Below are 22,088 nucleotides of genomic sequence, written 5' to 3' on the forward strand. Positions count from 1 at the left end.
GAATGCACTCATAGGGAGAGACAACAGTCCTATTTTTTTCTTTTTTTTACCGTGGACTGATGTACATTCAGGTCAACAAAGCTTTTGTGGCTTGTTTGAATATTTGATCACAAAGCCAATAGTTTTTGTAAGTTGTCACAAGACTCTTCAACGTAAATGTGTTGTGCCGGTATCCTGGTGCCTCCACAAATCTATGCTGCAGCCAAGGTAGGACAGATCTTGCACTGGTATACAAAGGCTTCTCCTACCTTAAATCAAAATGAACAGTTGCACTACATTTCTTTCCCACTGTCATTCACCACTGTTTCCAGAATTAGTTAAGGTCACAAATGCAGGATTGCAGGTCATTCAATGTCTCGAAGGATACACAAGCTGTCTGCTATGATTTCTCTTGAAATATAAATGAAACTGTACAAAAAGCTGCAAATAAATCTTTCTCTGTTCTTCCTGACTGGTTTTGTTTATGTGTCAATTTCCTACATTTATTCTGAATTAGATCTCTATGCAACATGATTCTGAATTGTAGCTGGTTACCATTAAATTCTCAAAACCTGCCCAGTTAGGAAGCAACACTGATTGTGAATCATGGGAGCAGTGCCACACATTTCTGGCATAGAGACATAAGTGGATGAGACCACTGGCACGGAAGCAGAAGACCTGGGAGCCGACAGAGGAGCAGAGAGGGCGGACGAGACCGCTGGCACAGTGACCGGGGCAGAAGAGACTGCTGGCATGGGAGCAGATGACCTGCTGCATGATATGTAGCTCATGACAAGAATTTCTATGAATTTTTTTCTAACAAAAAAACTCTATTTAAACAACTACTTTCAGAGCTCACTCCAAAATACTTTTTAATTGTCTTTTGTAAAGTTTGTGATGTCAGCTAAAATATAGAATGATCTGAAATGTAAGTCCTGGACTAAACCGCAAAGTCATTGTTTTTCATTACTAACAAAGACAATGTCTTAATATGCCTTTGAGTTCATGGTTTCCTCAATGGTTGCAGGATGTCCAGGCCTTGAGGAAGCAAAACCACCTAAATTCGTGATGCTCCCTCCACCAAGTGTGGGTGAGCACTCTTCTTTTTCATCTTCCATTTTTGACATTTTAAATTTTTCCAGAAGTCTTGTGGAACACTCAGATGGTCTTCTTTCGTGGTGTACGTCCATCAACAACATGTCATGTTCAGTGTTTCTAATAGATGAAGGTTTGTATGGCCTCCTGTAGTTATTTTGCTGTTACTCTTGAATCCTCACATCTCTTAAAGGATTGTCCGATGTACTCTTAGAGTGATCTTAACAGGATGCCCACTCCTAGGGAGAGTAGCAACAGTTGTAATGTTTTCCATTTGTAGTAGAGCCTAGTAGATCACAAAGTCAGCTGTTTTTGGGTTGTGACAAGACCCAAATCTGGGTCAGGCTTGAATCTGAGAGTTGTCCTTGATATTGTGTCATTCATGCTGTATGGACCAATATAAATGCTCCAGAATGATTTGGACTTCTATTGAAAGCTAAGGATTTTCCTTTTCCTATTTTTTCATTTTTGGAGAAACAAGGTTTTTGTGTGACAAAGACAATGTGTTCCTTTCATCGATCAAACACTCATCTGTCAAACCAGCAATACAAATTATACTTTGTTAAATTTCGCCTTTAGAAATCAGATCCCAATGATCACACCCACAAGGTTGATGCCAGGCCAATAAGAACGTTAGCGGTAATTGTTCATAATTATCACTAACTGTCTGCAGTGATGATTTAGAATTCTCAATCATTAGTTAATTACAGCAGTTAGTAATTAGGAATGATCACCACAATACAAGATCATCCACCACAATAAATGATCATCCACCAAAATACATGATCATCCACCACAATAAATGATCATCCACCACAATGAAATCATCATTTCCAATCTTTTTTATTTATTTACAATCATTCCATTTCATGATGCCGCACTGTACGGCATATTTAGCATATTTAAACACCTAAGATTAGAGCCTCAATATTATATCTGAAACTCCTTAAAATAATACATACTAATATCTAGCTATGGCATTCTACGATTCAATATATATAGTTATATATTAGAAAGTATATAATACAAAATGATTTTTCCATTTTTTACATTTTTCACTTTTAGACATTATACATTATTTCAATCTGGCAGTGGTTCTTCTTAAGATTGCTTTTTGGGAGATACAAGGTTTTTGTGCGACAGTTCCAATATTTAATGCAGGATCATATTTTTCATATTTACCCTCATACTGTGATTAGAGATCATGCAACATTGAACATTTATTAGAAATTTAACAAACATATTTTAGAAACTGAGAACTAAAACTCACCTTAACATCATATCAGACTGAAAGTATTTGGATATATTAATTTAGATTAAGACACATACATACTTACATAGCCATGACATCAAGGACAGTGTTCTACCATATGTATATATATATTTTTTCTTTTCTTCTTTCTTTATTTTTGGGCAGGATATTCTTTGTTACATTTATTTATTTATTTCATTCAATTTAATACTGACAGCTAAAATTCCACTGTGAAAAATGTATTGCTCTGATCCAGGGTCCTCTTGTTCAAACAAAGTTATTCAGCTTGTGCTGAGCAGAGGTGAGACGGTCTATGCGGTTCTGCACAATGATGCGGCACCTGCTGACGTCCGACTCCTCCTGGAGGATCTCTTTCAGATTGGCACCATCTATTAACGCCAGCATCTCACTGCAGAGCAGCTGAGCAGACTCCTTCAGCATGAAGTATCGGATCAGCATGGGCACCTGGTCAGCCAGCCGCTGCACTACGATCTGACATGAGGGGACACATGATAACATAGTTGTTGATCTTTATTATTTTTTTTATTAAATTTGTTTGTCCAAATGTATCCCTAAGGAGACCCATCTCCTCTGATACATGTGAAGCTAGCTACATCCTCTTTTTTGAACTGCTGCTAATGCGACATTGCCAGGCAGCCGATACGCCTGGAGGAAAGTGCTGGGTTCCCAGCTCCACTGCACCAGGTAACAGAAGCCTGTGCCGGCCAACATCGCTTTAAAAGACGATTGTGCTCTCTCTGACTCCGGACGCTGATGACACAGCGGCATGGCTTGGGATTCGAACTTGCAACCCCTGCACCATAGTGGTAGTGCATAGTGATCAATGTGGCTTAAGCACTATAGAATTGACTAAATAATCACTAAATATAATGTGAACTGAATGTGAATTAATTACTCTCTGAAAAATTATTGCGTCATAACATAAAAAGTGGTGTAAAAAGCACAGAAAATATGAATATATGAATATAAATATGGGCTAAAATACACAAAATAATATTTGTGTGAAAATGTTAAACATACAAAAGTGTGTAAAAGCAGAAGATAAATGTCAGTGTTTTTAAGTTCATCTATATCTGCAGCATCTGTAGCGTACAGTTGATTACCACAGACAGTAATTTCAGGGTTTAGTGTTTCCCTATTGATTCAATTTCAACAAGCTATCATTCACAAACACATTTACATTCAACTTACAGCCAGTGAAAGAGATATCAGCCATAACATTAGTACCACCTGCCTAATACTGACTAGGTCTCAGTTGTGCTGCCACAACAGATGTGACCATTCGAGACATGGACTCCACAAGACCTCTGAAGGAGTCCTGTGGTATCTAGCAACAAGACGTTAGCAGCAGATCCTTTATTCCTTTATTAAGTCCTGTAAGTTGTGAGATGAGGCCTCCATGAGCATCAGTGAACCTTAGGTGTCCATGACCCTGTCGCCAGTTCACCTGTTGTCCTTTCTTGGACCACTTTTGGTAAAGGAACTGACCACTGTGTACTAGGAATACCCCAAAAGACCTGCCTGATGTTGAAGCAATCCTTGGAGATGTTCTAACCCAGTCGTCTAGCCATCACAATTCTGCCCATTGTCAAAGCGGCTCAAATTCTAATGCTTGATCAGTTTCTCTGCTTTTATCACATCATCACCTTCAAGAACTGGCTGTTCACTCGCTGCCTAATACATCCCACCCCTTGACAGATGCCACTGTAGAGGAAGATAATCAGTGTTTTTTTACTTCACCTTTCGGTGGTACGGTGTCAGTGCTCTGATTGGACAAGGAGCACAAATGTAGTGGTAGAAGAGCAAGAATAGACACAAACAGAAAGTAGATTTCAAGAGAGTGGTGAAAGTCTCACCCTGATAGGTAAGGCAAAGGTATCGAAGTATCCAGGGTGCTTGTTTCCATGGGTCCTTTAAGATCCATTGCCCTTTTAAACCCTAGATATACTGCTTTGTTATTAATCCTAATTAATATAAATCATTAGGCAGTTTAAGTTTATTAACAGCATATCTTGAATCCCACATGGTCCGATTTTAGGGTGTGTGAAACTGATTTTAATTATAGGAGTAATGCAGTTATGAGGGTGAAGAACTAAAATGCAGGCCTACATACAGGGTTCAAGGAGTTCACTTTAACATACCTCATAATAAGCAGACAGCATTTCAGGGTACTTGTTCCGACTGTCAAGCTCAGCAGATTTATCTTCTGAAGCTCCTGCCACAGCAAAACCAATTTCGTTCAAGATTTTAAAGTAGGTGCTATCCTGAGTGTAGACCAGCTGCTCCATCTCAAACTGCTCCCTAATTCTCTGCTCCACTTTTTCTTCTTGCTTTGACTGAATGCGGTTTATCATGTTCTGGAAAAGCAGAAAGAAGCAGTTAGAGAACAAAGTGTCAGAACAGCAACTAAAAGCTTTTTGTGAAATTTCAGAATTATGGAAATATTCTTCATCCTAACAATGATATTTACCGTGGCAGAACACTGGAGGAGGGGATAGTTGGGGAAGCAGGTTTTAGACACAGCGGAGAACTGTTTCTGGATGATCTCTGCAATACAGTAGACATATTCAGACATGGATAATGGTCCATAAAATTACTGTCAAATTACATCAAATGTGCAGAAGTTTCCTCTTACTAAGCTTAGGCTGACTAATGATAGTATCACCAAAGACCACTATGGAGCTTTTGTCTTGGGACTCGTATGTTCTTTTTTAATATGTAGTCCATGTCAGCCCTAACACTGCATGGCTTTTTGACAGAGGTGGCAACTAACAGTGTATCAGTACTTTCTTACTGTACTTAAGTAGAGTTTTGAAGGATCTGTACTTTACTTGAGGATTCCTGTCTTACCAAACCTTAATGGATAACACGAAGAGTTGAACATTTGTTATCTGGATAAACTGTACATTTACCACCAGTTTCTTAGTCTGTCCTTTTAGAATTTTATACTATTACTTGAATATAAAATATGAATCATACTTTAACTTTTACTTAAGTATTTTCTAACTGGAATATTTGTACTTTTACTGAAGTATGGGTCTTGTGAATTTCTGCCACCTCTGCACGTTTATACCTTTACAGTATTTAGCAGATGCTCATATCCAGAGGCACTAACAAAAGTAGCTTTGTTGTCCATTCAGAAAATATAAAAATTATCCATAGCTTGTGTAAACAAATACAGGTCTGAAATACCCTTGAGCTGAAATACCCTTGAGCAAAGACAAAAACAGTTGGACTCTGAAGACACATTTAGACTTAAAGCTGATAATCTAGACAGAGACAGCGCAGAAACACGATCTCATATAAATGCTATAGAAGACATTTGAAATGTTTCTCAAAGTAATAGGTCTTTAGTCAGCATCTGAAGTGAGGCACTGTGTTGTTCAGACAGCTGGATTCAATTGTTCCACCACTTGGATGCCAGGACATGTGTCTCATGTATAAGCTGTAGGATAAGCTGAGCCATAATTGAAGCTCAACAGGCCAAGCCGTATTGATTGCCATCAGGTCGGGAGTTGCAGGTCGATTTTTGACCGAAACAGGCTTGCAAGATCAGCTGAGACTGAATGGCCAAGTGATGAGACACTTCAATGAGATGGCAGGATCTGTCGTATCAGGGATGTCCAACATCATCTTGCTGTTATTTAGCTTCATGTGGTCCATAATGAGACATCAGCCAGACAAGCCAGGATGGGACTGAAAACCTGAGTCTCAAAAAGCAAGAAGGAAATGTTTAGTTGAGTGTAATTACAATAATCAACAGTGGTAGGAAAAGCACTGGAAAATGAGTGGACATTACATTGCCAGCAGAACTAGAAGAGAAAAAATGGGCCGATTTCCATGCAGAGCTGATGGTTGCAAGAGGATGGACAGGAAAACGTTTTGGCTGACAGTGCTGAAGACAGTGGAAAGGCCAAGAAGAATCAGGACTGATGACAATTTTATAAAGCTCAGCACAGTGGCCGTAGGTTGTAATAAACATATACTGTAGGTTAACTTCATGGGTGACAATGGCCATGTTCTATTTGGGGAACCTCACTTGGGTTCCTATTTTCCCCTTTTTCTACAGTCTTTCATGTCACTAATCCTACAGTGATTTGTGGAAGTAAGAGAAATGGAGTTACATGAATGGGGCTGTCTTAAAGCTGTACTGCACACAATGGCTTCACAACCATAATTTCACAAGATATATAAGAACCAATGGACAATATGGATATTTGCACTGAAAGTGTATCATACAAATATTTAGACTTCAACACTACACCAACTCCAGTTTCTCAAACTGTGGGATACTACCGCCACTAAGCACTTTAACTGCCACATCTGACAACATATTTTTGACATATTTTGTGAAGGCTGTTCATATTATGTTATCAGTTTAATGGGCTGCAGAAGGAGTTTGCATGTAGTAGCATATACTCAAATTCAAATTTATTTATATAGTGTTTTTAGCAACAGCCAATGTCCCAAAGCTGCTTTATAGAGATCCGTGTGCCAGTCCGAGCACACCAAGAAACCTTTAAAGTAACCAAAAGACTAAAAGCATGAAATACAGAAATAAATAGAGACAGAGACATCTCAAACTACTTCCAGAGGGCAGAAGGTATTAGTATTCAAAAAAGACTTTGAAGAGCAGAAACATAGAGGCCATACAGCAAGATGCAAATCAGCCAGGAACTGGTCAAGACATTTAGAAATATACAACAAAGGCTTTGGAAGTTTTATGGACTAATTAGACCATGAGTAACCTCAACATTATAGAAAGTGACAGAAAGGCAAAAGTGTGGAGAAAGAAAAGATCATGAGCTCATGAGCTCATCAGTCGAGCACAACGTATGTAGTGTCATGAATTAGGCCTCTATGGCTGCTTCTGGAATGAGCTCACTATTCTTTATTGATGAAGAAACTTATGATGAAGCTGAATAAATTCAGAGGTCTGCCATCAGAGCAATGCTTCAATCTAAATTGGGAAAATGTCATCAAGCAGCAAGACAATGACCCAATGGCAAACAAGTGGAAGTTTTTAGAATGACCAAGTCAATCACATTAACCCTGTGAAGCATGTGTTTCACCTCCTAAAGAGGAGACTAAGAGAGCCCCCAAAAAACCAACAGCAAGTGAAAGACAATGCAGTAAAAGCTGGAAAAGCATGAATGCAACAGTTTAGCGAGGCAGTTACTGCAAACACTTTGTTTTTACCTAAAAATTCCACTGATTAATGTATTTCTTCTTTATTGAAACAGCAGTAGTTCTGTACATATTGTACAGTCTATTTATACATCAAACAATTTCGATATTATAAATGTATAAATTATGTATGTGGTGTCAACATACCTCTTATGACCCTGAGTCTCTCAATGGCTGGTATTCTCAGTTGGATCACAAGCCTCTGCACCGCCACCTCAAATACATTATAATCACTGAAGCCAGGCAGCTCTCTTGATCTGTATTTCAGGTCATATTCTTTCACCAGAGTCCGGACCGTATTTTGAACTGTGGTGCATTTAAAACATTTAGATTTAGTATTTTAAGAACAAAAACAAATAAACAAGCTGTCCAATGAAAAACATGTATCTCCATTTCTGTCTGTGTTTTGGTTTCCTCCATCATTTGAACCTTGTAGCTGCTCTCTTCACTGTGTAAATAATTCTGTATATTCTGAGTGGAAAAGCTCCATTCAAAGCTAAGACCATTTTTGCCATCTCCTCTAAAGTAACCATTTTAGGGATACACGTTTTTGATTGTACAGCGACAATATATAAGTTCATACTTGAATTTAGTGGATTGTGAAGTTTCCTGGTAACATTCCAAAATTACAGCAAAAACTCCGCTTATTGTTTCCCATTAGCTGTAAGTTCATGAGAGTTGCATGAAAGTTGGCTCTATCCATTGCCAATTGCAGTTTTTAGAAGTGTGGGCACAAATATGTTTGAAAACTACTGGAATAGTGTTCCTTCAGGCCACTGGCCACCATCCCTGTTCATGGAGATCTACCTTCTGACAGAATTCTGCTCAAGCTCAACTGGATCAGATCCCCAACCCTATTTGGAAACTTCTCAGAAAAGTAGATGTCCTGGAACAGGGTTGTGAGCACTGGCTTTTCACCTATGAGAACCACAAAAACTGTTCACTTACACTCATTCTTTGTACTGTCAAGATGGTCCTTCCACTTTTTGAACTCTGAGCGCAGTTGAACAAACAAGCTGCCTTGATTGCCTTCACCAGATGCCACACAGGTAATCTGGTCATTGAACTGTATCAAGCACTGCGAAAACAATGAAAGACAGAAAGACGTTTAAACCATGTTCAAGTTGCTGGCTTTGTGAGTTTGAGAAAGTGTTCACTCACATTTATAAAGAACACCCTAATGTTCTCGGTGTCCAGCGGAGGGCCAGTGTTATACTGACTCAACTCTTTTCTCGATTCCTGCAGCTGCTTCTTTATCGCCTCTGAGAGCGTAGGAAGTGATACCTGAAAGGGATTTGAGATCGCTGACATTCGTGTTTATTTTTTACATTTACATGAATTAATTGGTAGTTGATCATGCCTTTTACTGACTTTTATAATTATCAAATAGTATCAAATACATCAAAAACAATATGACATGAATATTCAAACAACCGTGAACGCAGACAGATTCCAGTGGGACGTAATAATTTGCCTCAGCTCACCTAAAAGAATAGCAGAACTGGAACCTGAGTATCCTACAAATGCATCTGCCCATCTTTTGCTTCATTTCACTTAAAAATAAAAGTACATTTTGGTTGATTGGATAATTGGGAATTTAAACGACTAAATTTATAACTGATCCACAATCTGATTTAACTTGGCATAATATTGGAGTACCCACCCCAGCAAGCCTAGTCTGCAGCATAGCTAAAAGGCCTGCCTTCCATTGTGGAATTACCTAGGTCAACAGGCTAAATTGACTATCAGCCTCTAGCCAGCTAACACTTAGATTAGTCAGCTACCTAAAAAGATTATTTTATTAGACACTTTTCAGTGTTCCTGGTCTGAAAGAGGCTACAACAGGTTATAACTAACAGAAATAACTCAAAAATCTGATTATTGATTTGCACATTTCAGAATATTTGGTCTGCTTGGTTTAATGACTGAGTTGTGTATTTTGCCACTGCCTTGCACAAACCTTATATTTTAACAATTATTTTTTGGTATTTTTACAATAAATAAAATACTTTTATATGCTTTTATTTTTAATTTGTGTAACTTTTTGATATCATTTAAAACCTAAAGTTGTTTATATTGTGGTAGAAGTTCATGATGAATGGGCCAATAGCAGAAAAGTTCCCTCCATCTTCCTCAATCCTTATTACCTTATTAAAGTTGGTTAAAGAAGGCTGAATCAGGTTCATGCAGTCTCCTCGTAAAAGGCATGTTTTAATGGCTGTTGTCAGAGTGAAAAAGGATAAATATATATTTACTCTGATGTGTTCAACCAGATCCTGAGTCAGTTTAGTAGCAAGGTACCGAATAGTAGCTTTCTCCTCATACAGTAGACTCCTGTCAATAACAAATACAGATGCTTCAATATCCAGGTATGTGCTTTGAGATGTCAAATATAACGAAATCATTGTTTGTTCAGATGATGCTTACCGGAAATATTTATGATCTCTGAAGAACTTTGTCTCCTGAAGAGTAGCCTCCTCCAGAGAGACTTTCTCATCAATTTGCTTCTGGCCGCGGCACTTAACAATGATGTATCCTTTGCTTAAAGGAATGACCTGATTTCTGACTATCTGCAATATGGTTGTCTCTGTCCCCTTGTCAACAAGGTCTGGCTTAGTTAGAATAGCTGTTAGAAAAAATGTAAATAACAAACATACATGTTTTATTACATTTATATAACAGCAGTTTGTTATTATTATTATTATTATCATCATTATTATTATTATTTGCAGGCATATCAGGTCAGGCATGTGGTTCTAATGTTGTGTATGGATGGTCTTGTCAAATTATGACTTATATAAATTGCCACATCACATTAGCTTAAATATCTGATGTGAATAGTAAGTGTATCTGCTAGGTTAGCCAAAAGACATCGCTCACATCTTCTGTGATGATAATGGCTGGTAATGTTACAACTTTGAGCCAACATGAAACACATCCAACTTTACCACTTTTCAAGAGCAAATACAGACACTTAGTGACCAAAATAACCATTAGCTTGAGGTACACTTTACCCAGAGTTCTTTTGCCATCAGGGTCCACTTCCTGTGCCATTTTTAGTGCTTCTGTCGTTGCGATGTCAACGTTACATGGGACCACGACCAAATTGATGGTTTCGCTCTTCTTGATAAAACTCACTATGAGGTTTTTGATCTACATCAGAACATCAACAGCAGTTTTCCATATGAATGAAAAAAGGTCTTCATTTACTTTTAAAATGTCAAGACATCATTTTACTCTGACCTGCTCTCCAATATCTTCAGGCTGATCCTGTACTGGCACTCTGGCAATCCCAGGCAGATCGATCAGTGTGAGGTCACACACATTTGGAGACATGATCTCCAGAGTGATGAGCTGACTGCATATTCCAACTCCATCTCCAGCCAGCTCATCCTGGGCTGTTAGACACATGTAACACCTGAACTAGGACTTCATATGTCTTCATATGTATTATATGGATACATTGCAAACCAAACTCCTAATTAAGATCAAGTATTTGTTAGTGGAATTATGAACATGTAAGGATGCATCTTAATATTAATATGACTTTTGTCAAAAAGTGCTATTAGTGATTGTACTGACCTTTATTAACAAACCCTTCAACCTGTGAGGGGTCAGAAAAGTATTTACTCTCCTTGTTGTAAGTTATGACTGCCTGCCATTGAACCTCACTGTTGACCTTCTTCAGTTTAAGCTCCAGAGGACATCTCGTAACAACACCTACAGCAGACATAACATACTTGTTTGTATTTACTGGTTTACCTTCTTGTTAGGCATTCTCCATAACAATGTAGTTAAAGAAGAATCATGTAAATAATACTACTAATATACTTAATTAATTTTTTTATTTATTAAATATATAAATAAAAGAAACAAAGTAATATGTTATACTATTACATACACACATATTTACACACACACTTAGTAACACACTCTGGCAAATATCACAGCTGGTAAACACATTTAGAGACCTTCCACACATTCTTCCTTGAAAGAGACTTCTAGTTCTGTTAGATTCTTGAGCCGTCTTGCACAAACTGTTCCTTTCAAATCTTTCCTATGAGCAGTTCTCTCAGAAAGCTCTTTTTCTCAGCTTGACTTTATGTTGACTGCCATTTCTTAATTAAAGGTGTAGGTTTTTGTCACTGCACTATGTACAGCGGAATGTGTCCTCTGCATTTGACTAATCTGTGGTAGTGGACACATACACACACACACACACTCACCCAGAGTGCTGGGCAGCAGCTGGAAGCAGAGACGGTGAAGGGCTTTGGTCAAGGGCCCAACAGTGGCAACTTGCCAAGCCTGGGTATCAAACCCACAACCCTGTCATCAACAGCGCAGAGCTCTAACCAGCTGAGCCAACACTGCCTCAATCAATGCCTCATAATTACATTATGAACTGAGGAAAAGGCCACTTAAACTCATGTAGCCTTTTGTGGGAATCAATTACTGTAACTTTCAGAGGACTAAGCAGCTACTTGATTGATATACAATTATTGTGAGCAGGTCACAGTCCTAACAAGCAAATTAAGGTCTGAGGCCTTGGTAAATGTCAGCTGTCTTGATTTGCCCAAACTTTTAAATGCTGTTTTAAATGATAAAAGAATGTTTCATGTTAAACTTCTTACCATTTGGAGATCAGAAGAAATTTATACAACTATTCTCAGTAACAGAAATGCTGACCATGGGTGCACAAACTATTGCATGACTGTATGTTTATGGATAGAGCCTAAACACTGTATCTGACTGAGAGAAAATATGGTCTTTTCTAACATTACTTTCATGTGGTTTCAACTTGTTATCAAATGGTTATCTTAATCCTTTGTCTCACCTTTTGTTACCCTTCATCTGCCGGCCTAAAGTGGTCACTCTCTCTCTTTGTATATCATAAACCCCCCCCTCAACTTCACCCACCTCCTACCCCTCTTTAAAGTGATAACTATCACCCCCTATTGTTGACACTCCAAGTGCCCTCAACTTCACCCACCTCCTACCCCTCTTTAAAGTGATAACTATGACCCCCTATTGTTGATACTCCAAGTGACCTACCCTTCACCCCCCTCCTACCCCTCCTTAAACTCCTCTTCATCAACCTTTCTCCTCCCACAATTTCCAATGTATATAAGGCCCTCTCAAAATACCCCTAATCAGACTGGGTTGACCGTGACCGATCGAGTTGTACATCTCTGTGTGTACCAATAAACTCATCAACACTGAAGATCTAGTCTATTGACTCCTGAATCTGTCTCCTGGACGCCGGATTTCTAACAAGACCAATGATGTTTTCTACAGTGTACAGTGTTTCTACAGAGTTTTTTAATGTTTTCCACAGTCAATGGGTCCGACAACTCCAAAATCAACATATTTAACTGAACAATCCTGCCACAAAGAGTCGCACATAGCTAACCCGAATTCTGCCGGCTCGTTAATGCCTACCAAAAGCAACTTGTTAAGGGAATTGAAAATAAACCCAAAAGATGAATATACGTTAATGTCAAACCATCAGCTCGGTGGTGGACAAAATTAGGTGTTTAAACAGACAATGACCCCAGACACACTTCAAAAGTGGCTGTGGAAGTTTGCCAAGAGAAAACTGAATGTGCTGTAGTGCTGATTTCAGAAATTTCCCCTAAAAATTGAAAGACGAAATTATTGATTGCCCTAACACACAAACATCCATACATATTCACACACACACACACATATATATACCCATAACACACAGCATGTTAGCTGTTTTTATCAAATAATGCAAATCCACCAATACTCGAGCCACCAACACTCAGCACTAGGTAGGATCCCAGTGACTTCACAAAAAGCACTATGGCACTATCAGTGACCTTAAGAAAAAGTGTTAATTTTGCCCATTCAATAATCTTCAAGGATTTTCTTAATATTTAAGAAGCAAATGCAGCTACTGGAGTAGCTCCCAACGTACAGCTTACTGCAGGGTGAAATATGCCTATGATTATTGTGCATTCTGGCAAGAAACCACAACATGGCTCAGAGATTAAAAGGTAATGATACTAACCAATGAGGACGAACTAGTTTTATACGACACGTTTACAAACGCATAAACAATCGTGAATAATTGTATATTTTTGTAAATTTGTATTTGTAAATTGTATATGACAACATTTTTGCTGTCTTTCACTTTTTGACAATGTGAATCTGGTGGAATCTGGAGTTAAAATTTCATGATTGGTTCAGTAAAAATTTACATTGACCTCTATCAAAAATGTACATTATTTAAATATACATATATAGATTAGATTATATATCTAAATTGAAAAGATTAATATTTCATATTTATGTGAATTAAAAACTCAAACAAACAAAAGCAGCAAAAGACACCTGAAGTAATGTTGCAGAAGATAATTTAGATTTTATTATTAGGGGGAAAAACTACCCACCACTCCCTCTGGGTAATGCCACCCCAGACAGTGCCTCCAACACAGAGCTTTTCCCAGAGCTCTGATCTCCAATCACTGCTATACTTGGTAGAGCTATGTCTTCTTCAATACCGAGCTGCCTCAGAGAGTCAATCAGGTCGATAAAAGGGCGAACTCTCTCATCTAAATGGCTATGGAACACCCCCTCCATTGGTTTACTGTCAGTAAAGAATCAACATTTAATTGTATTTAATAATCACAGAAGAAAAATCACAGAATTAATAGTTATGTTTGCTTGAGCATATAAGCAGAGCACACACCTGCTTTTGCTAGAAGAGGGAGCACCTTGACTTCTTTTTTCATTCTCCATTATCTAGGAAACAGTCTAAATTGTACACTTACCACAACTATAAAAAAGTCTTTGCATTTCACTTCTCTCAGATCACAAAATGAAGACATGCCACTTACCTTTCTATCTCGTACAGCCTGGCTTGAAGAAGGATGCAAGTAAAGCGAAAGTGAATGGATGACTCTATATATATACACACCCAGTCTCTCTGCAACCATTAAAATGAAAACGAAAGTTAACACAGAGCTGTAGGGATGCTGTGATTCGTCAATGTAATACTGCATTGCCCTGGTAATGGTTTTTTATGTGCTGCAGGCTCCCGCCTTTGCGCATTTTCAGTGAGCACAGAAAGTACAGCATGGATACAGACAACACCCAAACAACACAGATGTGTCGTTAAAACGTCTAGACGATGCAATTATGACAACGTTTCAGGCAGGTGGATGATAATCACATCAATTTCACATCAGACTTAAAAGACTTTGTGTATTTCTTTTGCTCTGCTGTGAAAGAGTAACTGTCTTATATTTACTATTTGAAAGGAAGATTTCAAAACATGCCGAGTTGAAAAGAACCCGATTTGGGTGATCTCCACTTTCCTGTGCTGGGTTATTAGATAGCAGAACACATGTCTGGGTTAAACTGGAGGACTGTGTGAAAAACCTATAAGGGAATTGTTGTTACTTTGACCTGGTTGTTTATTAACCCAGCAGTAAAACATCCCCCATCCTGGTAAGCCAGCTGGTTAACCAGTGTAGTGTATGTTTTCACGTGACTGACATTCTAGCTGGTCCAACAACTACTATTAGTAGTATTTTACTGTACTAGTAGTAAAAATGTATATTTTATGAAACCTCACCTACCAGCTTCATCAAGTGCTTACTCCACCTCTTCAGGTGCTGTAATTACTCCACCTCTTCAGGTGCTGTAATGACTCCACCTCTTCAGGTGCTGTAATTACTCTACCTCTTCAGGTGCTGTAATGACTCCACCTCTTCAGGTGCTGTAATTACTCTACCTCTTCAGGTGCTGTAATGACTCCACCTCTTCAGGTGCTGTAATTACTCTACCTCTTCAGGTGCTGTAATGACTCCACCTCTTCAGGTGCTGTAATGACTCCACCTCTTCAGGTGCTGTAATTACTCCACCTCTTCAGGTGCTGTAATTACTCTTCCTCTTCAGGTGCTGTAATTACTCCACCTCTTCAGGTGCTGTAATTACTCCACCTCTTCAGGTGCTGTAATTACTCTACCTCTTCAGGTGCTGTAATGACTCCACCTCTTCAGGTGCTGTAATTACTCCACCTCTTCAGGTGCTGTAATTACTCTACCTCTTCAGGTGCTGTAATGACTCCATCTCTTCAGGTGCTGTAATGACTCCACCTCTTCAGGTGCTGTAATTACTCCACCTCTTCAGGTGCTGTAATTACTCTACCTCTTCAGGTGCTGTAATGACTCCACCTCTTCAGGTGCTGTAATTACTCTACCTCTTCAGGTGCTGTAATGACTCCACCTCTTCAGGTGCTGTAATGACTCCACCTCTTCAGGTGCTGTAATTACTCCACCTCTTCAGGTGCTGTAATTACTCTACCTCTTCAGGTGCTGTAGTGACTCCACCTCTTCAGGTGCTGTAATGACTCCACCTCTTCAGGTGCTTTAATGACTCCACCTCTTCAGGTGCTGTAATTACTCCACCTCTTCAGGTGCTGTAATGACTCCACCTCTTCAGGTGCTGTAGTTACTCCACCTCTTCAGGTGCTGTAATTACTCCACCTCTTCAGGTGCTGTAATTACTCTACCTCTTCAGGTGCTGTAATGACTCCACCTCTTCAGGTGCTGTAATTACTCTACCTCTTCAGGTGCTGTAATGACTCCACCTCTTCAGGTGCTGTAATTACTCTACCTCTTCAGGTGCTGTAATGACTCCACCTCTTCAGGTGCTGTAATTACTCCACCTCTTTAGGTGCTGTAATTACTCTACCTCTTCAGGTGCTGTAATTACTCCACCTCTTCAGGTGCTGTAATGACTCCACCTCTTCAGGTGCTGTAATGACTCCACCTCTTCAGGTGCTGTAATGACTCCACCTCTTCAGGTGCTATAATTACTCTACCTCTTCAGGTGCTGTAATGACTCCACCTCTTCAGGTGCTGTAATGACTCCACCTCTTCAGGTGCTGTAATGACTCCACCTCTTCAGGTGCTGTAATGACTCCACCTCTTCAGGTGCTGTAATTACTCCACCTCAAACATTTAATTCTTTAAACTAAATTAATAAGTCAAATTTAACCTGAGTAAACACAACATAACATTTTCAAACGTTGACAAAAAGTAATCAAACATAAACTTGTAGTTGATCATTTCAATCAAATGAAACACTCCAATAGTTACTGCCAGGCCCAATGAACATAAACATCACTTAAAGAGAACCTTTCCAGCAATGTGAAGTTGGCTAAAAGGCCTCAATAAGTGGCACATTATGCTACAATCAAAACAAACTGCAAGTCAGATGAGAAAGAAAGTTATTAAATATATGTCAGTCTGAAAAAGGGCTACAGAGTCGTGTCTAAGGTCAACAGGAGTGAATCTTCTCAGGAGCAGCTGGCCTACCAAAATTCCAAGAGCGCAGAGATGACTCGTCCAGGAAGTCACAAAACAACTTACATGACCAACTCAGGTACTGAAGGCCTCACTTGCTTTAAATAAGATTCCACCATTAGAAAGAGACGGAGCATAAAACGAGGTCAACCAGAGAATTACAAGACCAAAACCACCGCTACAAAGGCTCATCTCACTTTAATAACCCCAAGTCTGCTGGAAAACATCATGTGCAAAGTTCTTTATGTTCTCCTCGTCTAATCATTTGTCTGAGTATCTAAAAACAAAAAACTGACAAATATTCAAAAGACATGAAATACTTTTTCACAGCTTTGTATATTTAAATCTTCTGCCTAAAGATTAAATAGAGTCAGGAATCAATAATAAGAATATGGAAATTTGGACAAGGCAGTGACCCCAAACATACAGTTAAGATAACTCAAGACAGAAAGGTAAAGGTGGTAAAGGTGTATACTTGGCCAGTCTCCTGACTTGACTACTTACTGTAGACGTCTCAAAAAATGAGCACTTGCATGTTTAAGGTGGGAGTAACTTCAGGCTCCTGCAGATGATGCTGCACGAGGATGATCGATCAGAACAGGTGGTACAGTGCAGTGAATGTCTCGTTTGATGGAAAATGGGTGGCAAAGTAGATGTTAATGATTGGCAAAAGGTTAGCGATTGCATTTGGGCGTGCCAAAGACTATAGTGTGAAGGAAGGAGCTGAATTTGCAGCTGTATCAAAGCGCACAGTCATACAGGTCTCCCAGTAGTGGCAAAAAATCTTGTCAGAATTGTGGCCAAAAGACAAAACTGACTGAGATACTACCAGTCTAAAGCTGATTTTTTAAAAAAATATTTTTTCTTATTCTAACAAGTACATACTTTAAGCTGATCAGTTGTTCAAATTTATGAAATTACAAAACATATGCACTTTAAGTATATTATCCATCAATACTTATTTCCCCATTACTGTACTTATCTTAGTGAAAGTGCAGCACCTTCTACTAACTGCATACAAGCAGCAAAAAAAGTTTTATAGTTATTTTAAAGTTAATTATGAAAAAGACTCATCATTTCAACAAAAGAGTTTATTTGTCTTCCCACTGAAATCCGTTGACTGAAATTGCTGTGAGGGACAGAATATGCAAATGCACTAATTGTGCAGCTATTTTTTACTGGTTTCAGTTCTACCGGGAGAATTTCTGGTTGTTGAATGTGTCTTGGAGAGACTGATGCATTTACGATGACAAAATGTGCCTCAAATGGGTCTCAGAGCACCTCCTGAAGTCTTGGGTGTGTTTACACTTGCATTTTATGTGGTTTGGTCTTATCCAGATAGGAACAGGGTCAAGGACAGAGGACAGGATTTAGATTTAGACAGGACTACAATTGTACAATTATATATCCCGATTACCATACATCTAGTAATGCACTATAAAACGATCTATAAGAGGCAAGAACTACATCTTTGTTTGAATAATGATTTTTAAGCATCAAAGTTTAGTATTAGATAGAATAGTGCTCACCCTTTACTGCTCTGTAGACAGCTGTGCCATCTACTCTTTTCTTCTTCTTCTTCTTCTTTCCTTTATCTTCTAAATTGGACTGGCCCATTAACTGGTTACTTACGACCCTTACAGATAAGAAGAAAGTTGGGATGTAACAAAGTACCAGTACTGAGAATACATATTCTTTCAATTTAAGAAGGCAGTATATAAGAAGCTATAATACTCTGTTAACCAGATATTTATCAAAGTTGAGGACTGTCCAATAGGAATGCCCCTCAGCTCTTTTCCTACTGGACAAACTTGAATTCTGGCTTAAGTTACCAAAGTCTAAAAGCTAATCCTAGCTGGCCAGATGAAGCATCGCTCAGAGTTACCCAACTCTGAATAAGAAATGTCCTTATGTTTATATACTCCTTGTTATTATAATAAACAACCCAATTCTGTCTTTTAAAAACTTTTAATTTACAGGATAGAATTCATAGATTTAGCTCTGTAAGACAATGTCAACAGATAAAACTGTCAGAGTAAAGGTGTATGTTAGAAGAAGAGGCAGTATAACGTGCTAGGTTATTCCTATCACATAAAGTAATTAAAAAAAAAGATCAGCAATGATACAAGAGACTTCTCCAGGTAAAGCTTAGTCACCTGTCTAGAACTCTGTCGAAGCAGTCTCTGGAGTTACGGCGTCTCATTCTTGCTAAAAGACACACCTGTGAAGTGTGAGAAAGCAAAGTTACAACAATGTGAAAAAAAGAAAAGGTCATGAAGTCCTTGCAAATCTTTTTAGCGATTTGATGCTTCTTGAACTTCTCCATTAAATTTCTCCATGGTATACACCTGTCTAAATGGGTGGTAGAAGGAGGAACAGCTGTTTATTTAAACCAGATTGAAAAACACGTTAGGCGGTTCAGTACTAAGACTCAGAAACCTGGCTACAAACACAAGATACAGAGCAAAGTCTCAGTACAAGCAGACCAGCCTTTGATTATAGCCATTTGGGAATGAGAGTAGTGCCTAATATATAATGTGTAACATTTAAAATAACAAACCTAGCAGGCAGAATGAGACTATGCAGAAAACAAAAAGCTCTTATGTGCTTATCGGTATCAAGCACGTCAACCAAGAGATAAACAGCACAACTGAATCCTACGATGACCTGCATGTTCAAAAACCACAGCAGATGTAGCATTGAACAAATACTACTGGATTCATGAAATCTCCATGTTATTGAGTAGATATATTATTATACAGATAGCTGCATGGCCAAACGATCAGAACAATAATAACTTTGTTGGTTGATCAGAGTATGTGCAGCTGGAAACTGAGGTAATGATTGGTTCTTGCTTGAATATGGGTGGGTGGTTGGAGGAGGGTGGGGTACGGGCTGTAACATTATGGCTATGTAATTGTTTTCTGACCTATTAATAGTGATTTATTTATCTATTAATCCTACGTCATTACGCTACAATCAAGATTACAAAAAAAGAAGTTAAGTGATACAAATGAGACGATTTCAGATTTATTAGTTGTTTGTGTTTGCCTAGTGTCTCATAGCTAAATTCAATTTTCTTAATTTCTTGATGCTCAGAACATCTATTTTTGCTGGGTCCTTCCAGACAAATGAAAGCGCTATTTATTTATTTAGGTTGCTTGATGAAAAGATTTTATAGTTTTAGAATATAGAATAGAAACTATAGATTCGTTTTTAATCATTACAGCATGATTACGTGGCATGAGAATCGTTTATACACACTTACAGTCCAGGGATTTCCAGTCATCTCTGGAACGTTCCTGTGGTCTCGGCCTATTGGCATCCTTGGATCTGTTCCTGATATAATCCCTAGATCTGTGGGATCCAAACCAAACGTGAATTTAACAGGGAAAAAAGAGGAATAAACAATTATAACAATAAAAATTAAAGCAGAATGACTGGACTGAAAAGGAGAAGAGTACTATAAATGGGCTCAGTTCACAATATTCCTGCTCTCTGCAATTCTCTCACTGTAAAAGCAACACTGAAGAATTAGCTATTAGTGATAATCAAACTACTTCAAATTACATCAAATTAACATGATCCTCCAAATGCAGTCGATCACTTAAGACATGTTTATATCAGGTTTTATACAGGTTTCTTCTTTTAGTTTACTATGGGAGACGCTAGACTAATATAGCTAACAATCACTGGACATGGACTCACTCATTTACTAAACAACTCTCATATAGATATTCAGCTTTATTTTGACAGTCTATTTGTGATGTATGGGTTGTGCGGAGTTGTGCGCTTCTCTCTATCTTTTTGTTTTCCACATTAAAGGTTAATAGTGGAGTCGTTGGGTCTGAGGTTGACTGAATTGAATATTTCTCCTTTTGACACTCAGCCCATGTCCATACGAGACGACTCCCATTCCTCACACTAACAGAACTCTGCTCTCCGCTCACACACCAGAGCGAGGGCTCTGCAGAGGTGTGGCCAGGCTCTGTTCACGTGACAGACAACTGTTCAGTCTGTAGCTTTTCACTGCAGCTCTGCGTTGAGATTGAGGGAGTTATTACTGTGGAAAATAACAACGGCAGTAAAACTGTATTGTTATGGTTAGACTTCCTAGTGAAACACGCAAGAAAATTACTTGTCAGTTAATTTGGTTATCAATTTTAATCTAACAAAGTCCAATAATAATTGCACCCCTAGCAAGCTTAAATTATTTGAGAAAACTGTTTTAAAGTTTAATAACTCATATCACTGTAAATAACACCTTGAACTGAGGATGATTCTCATTATACTTGTTATATGTAGTTCTTTTAATAAAGTAAATTATGCTAACTCCATTCAAGCTCTCTCATATTCCTTAAATTCACAATTTAGGAGTATTATTTTAGGACACTGACTAAGAGTAAGAATACAAGTCATTAGTTCAGAAATCTGTATAAAAGCTACTCAATCAAGCTTCTTTATTTACACACTAAAATAAGTAGCACCGTGTTTTAACCACTCTAATTCATTTATGTGTGAAACAAACTGTATCTGGTGTAAATTATGTTCATAGGATTATTCACAAGACTATTGCTTTAAAAGTCAGGGTGGGTCACTTTAATGAGAAGCTGCCCGCAACATCAGCACCTGCTACTCATCCATTAGAGGAGAGTCTCAGAGGATGTCCCTAATGTCAGTCGTTTTTAGGGAAGGACTATGGCGCCTTTTACCTTCTATAAAACGACTCGTATAAACAGCCCATGCTACATTAACTCTGTGTGAATCTGCATGATGGAAGATTTCTCATCACACTCTGTTTTTCACTCTGGTTTTCTCAGCAGGCTTGTGTGTGACAAAGTGAAAGTAGCTGAAGTGAAACCTGCAGCACAACCTCATTTAAAGATTTCCCCAAAGCTTTCAAAGAGCTGTAGAGAGAATTTAGTCTCATTCACTCACAAAAAACCTTCAAACAATAAAAACACAGCGAATATTTACCTCTGCTGCGGCTCTCTCTCCGCAGTCTGAGGATGAGGAGCTCTGACTGAACAGGAGAGGGAACCACTGCAGACTGGAGCACGCAGGGGTGGAGGAGCGAAGAGGGGAGGGGAGGGGGGAGGGGGGGGGGGGTAATCATCCTCGACTGCAGCCAATCACACAGCAGACCTCTGCTGTCAGTCTTGTGTATTCAGCCAATCACCAGCCAGAGCTAGTTGTTCATCATTTACTGCAGCAGG

The 22,088-nt window shown here is 38.6% G+C and overlaps 1 protein-coding gene across 1 annotated transcript; it reads right to left on the reverse strand.

Annotated features, from left to right (window-relative positions):
- Positions 1–1,898: 1,898 nt before the first annotated feature.
- LOC140536180 (interferon-induced GTP-binding protein Mx3-like) lies at positions 1,899–21,864 on the reverse strand. Its single transcript, XM_072657863.1, has 18 exons — positions 21,850–21,864; positions 20,141–20,229; positions 19,029–19,093; positions 18,402–18,508; positions 14,398–14,486; positions 14,250–14,302; positions 13,951–14,147; positions 11,117–11,254; positions 10,778–10,932; positions 10,549–10,687; positions 9,962–10,160; positions 9,790–9,868; positions 8,696–8,818; positions 8,483–8,612; positions 7,682–7,840; positions 4,818–4,894; positions 4,489–4,704; positions 1,899–2,818 (listed from the first exon to the last, which is right to left on the reverse strand). Exons 2-18 carry the CDS (start codon positions 20,195–20,197, stop codon positions 2,594–2,596), a joined length of 2,208 nt encoding a protein of 735 aa, XP_072513964.1. The 5' UTR covers positions 20,198–20,229; positions 21,850–21,864; the 3' UTR covers positions 1,899–2,593.
- Between the last annotated feature and the right edge of the window lie 224 nt (positions 21,865–22,088).

The sequence above is a fragment of the Salminus brasiliensis genome, chromosome 15 (genome assembly GCF_030463535.1).
Source record: "Salminus brasiliensis chromosome 15, fSalBra1.hap2, whole genome shotgun sequence".
Classification (NCBI taxonomy): Eukaryota; Metazoa; Chordata; class Actinopteri; order Characiformes; family Bryconidae; genus Salminus; species Salminus brasiliensis.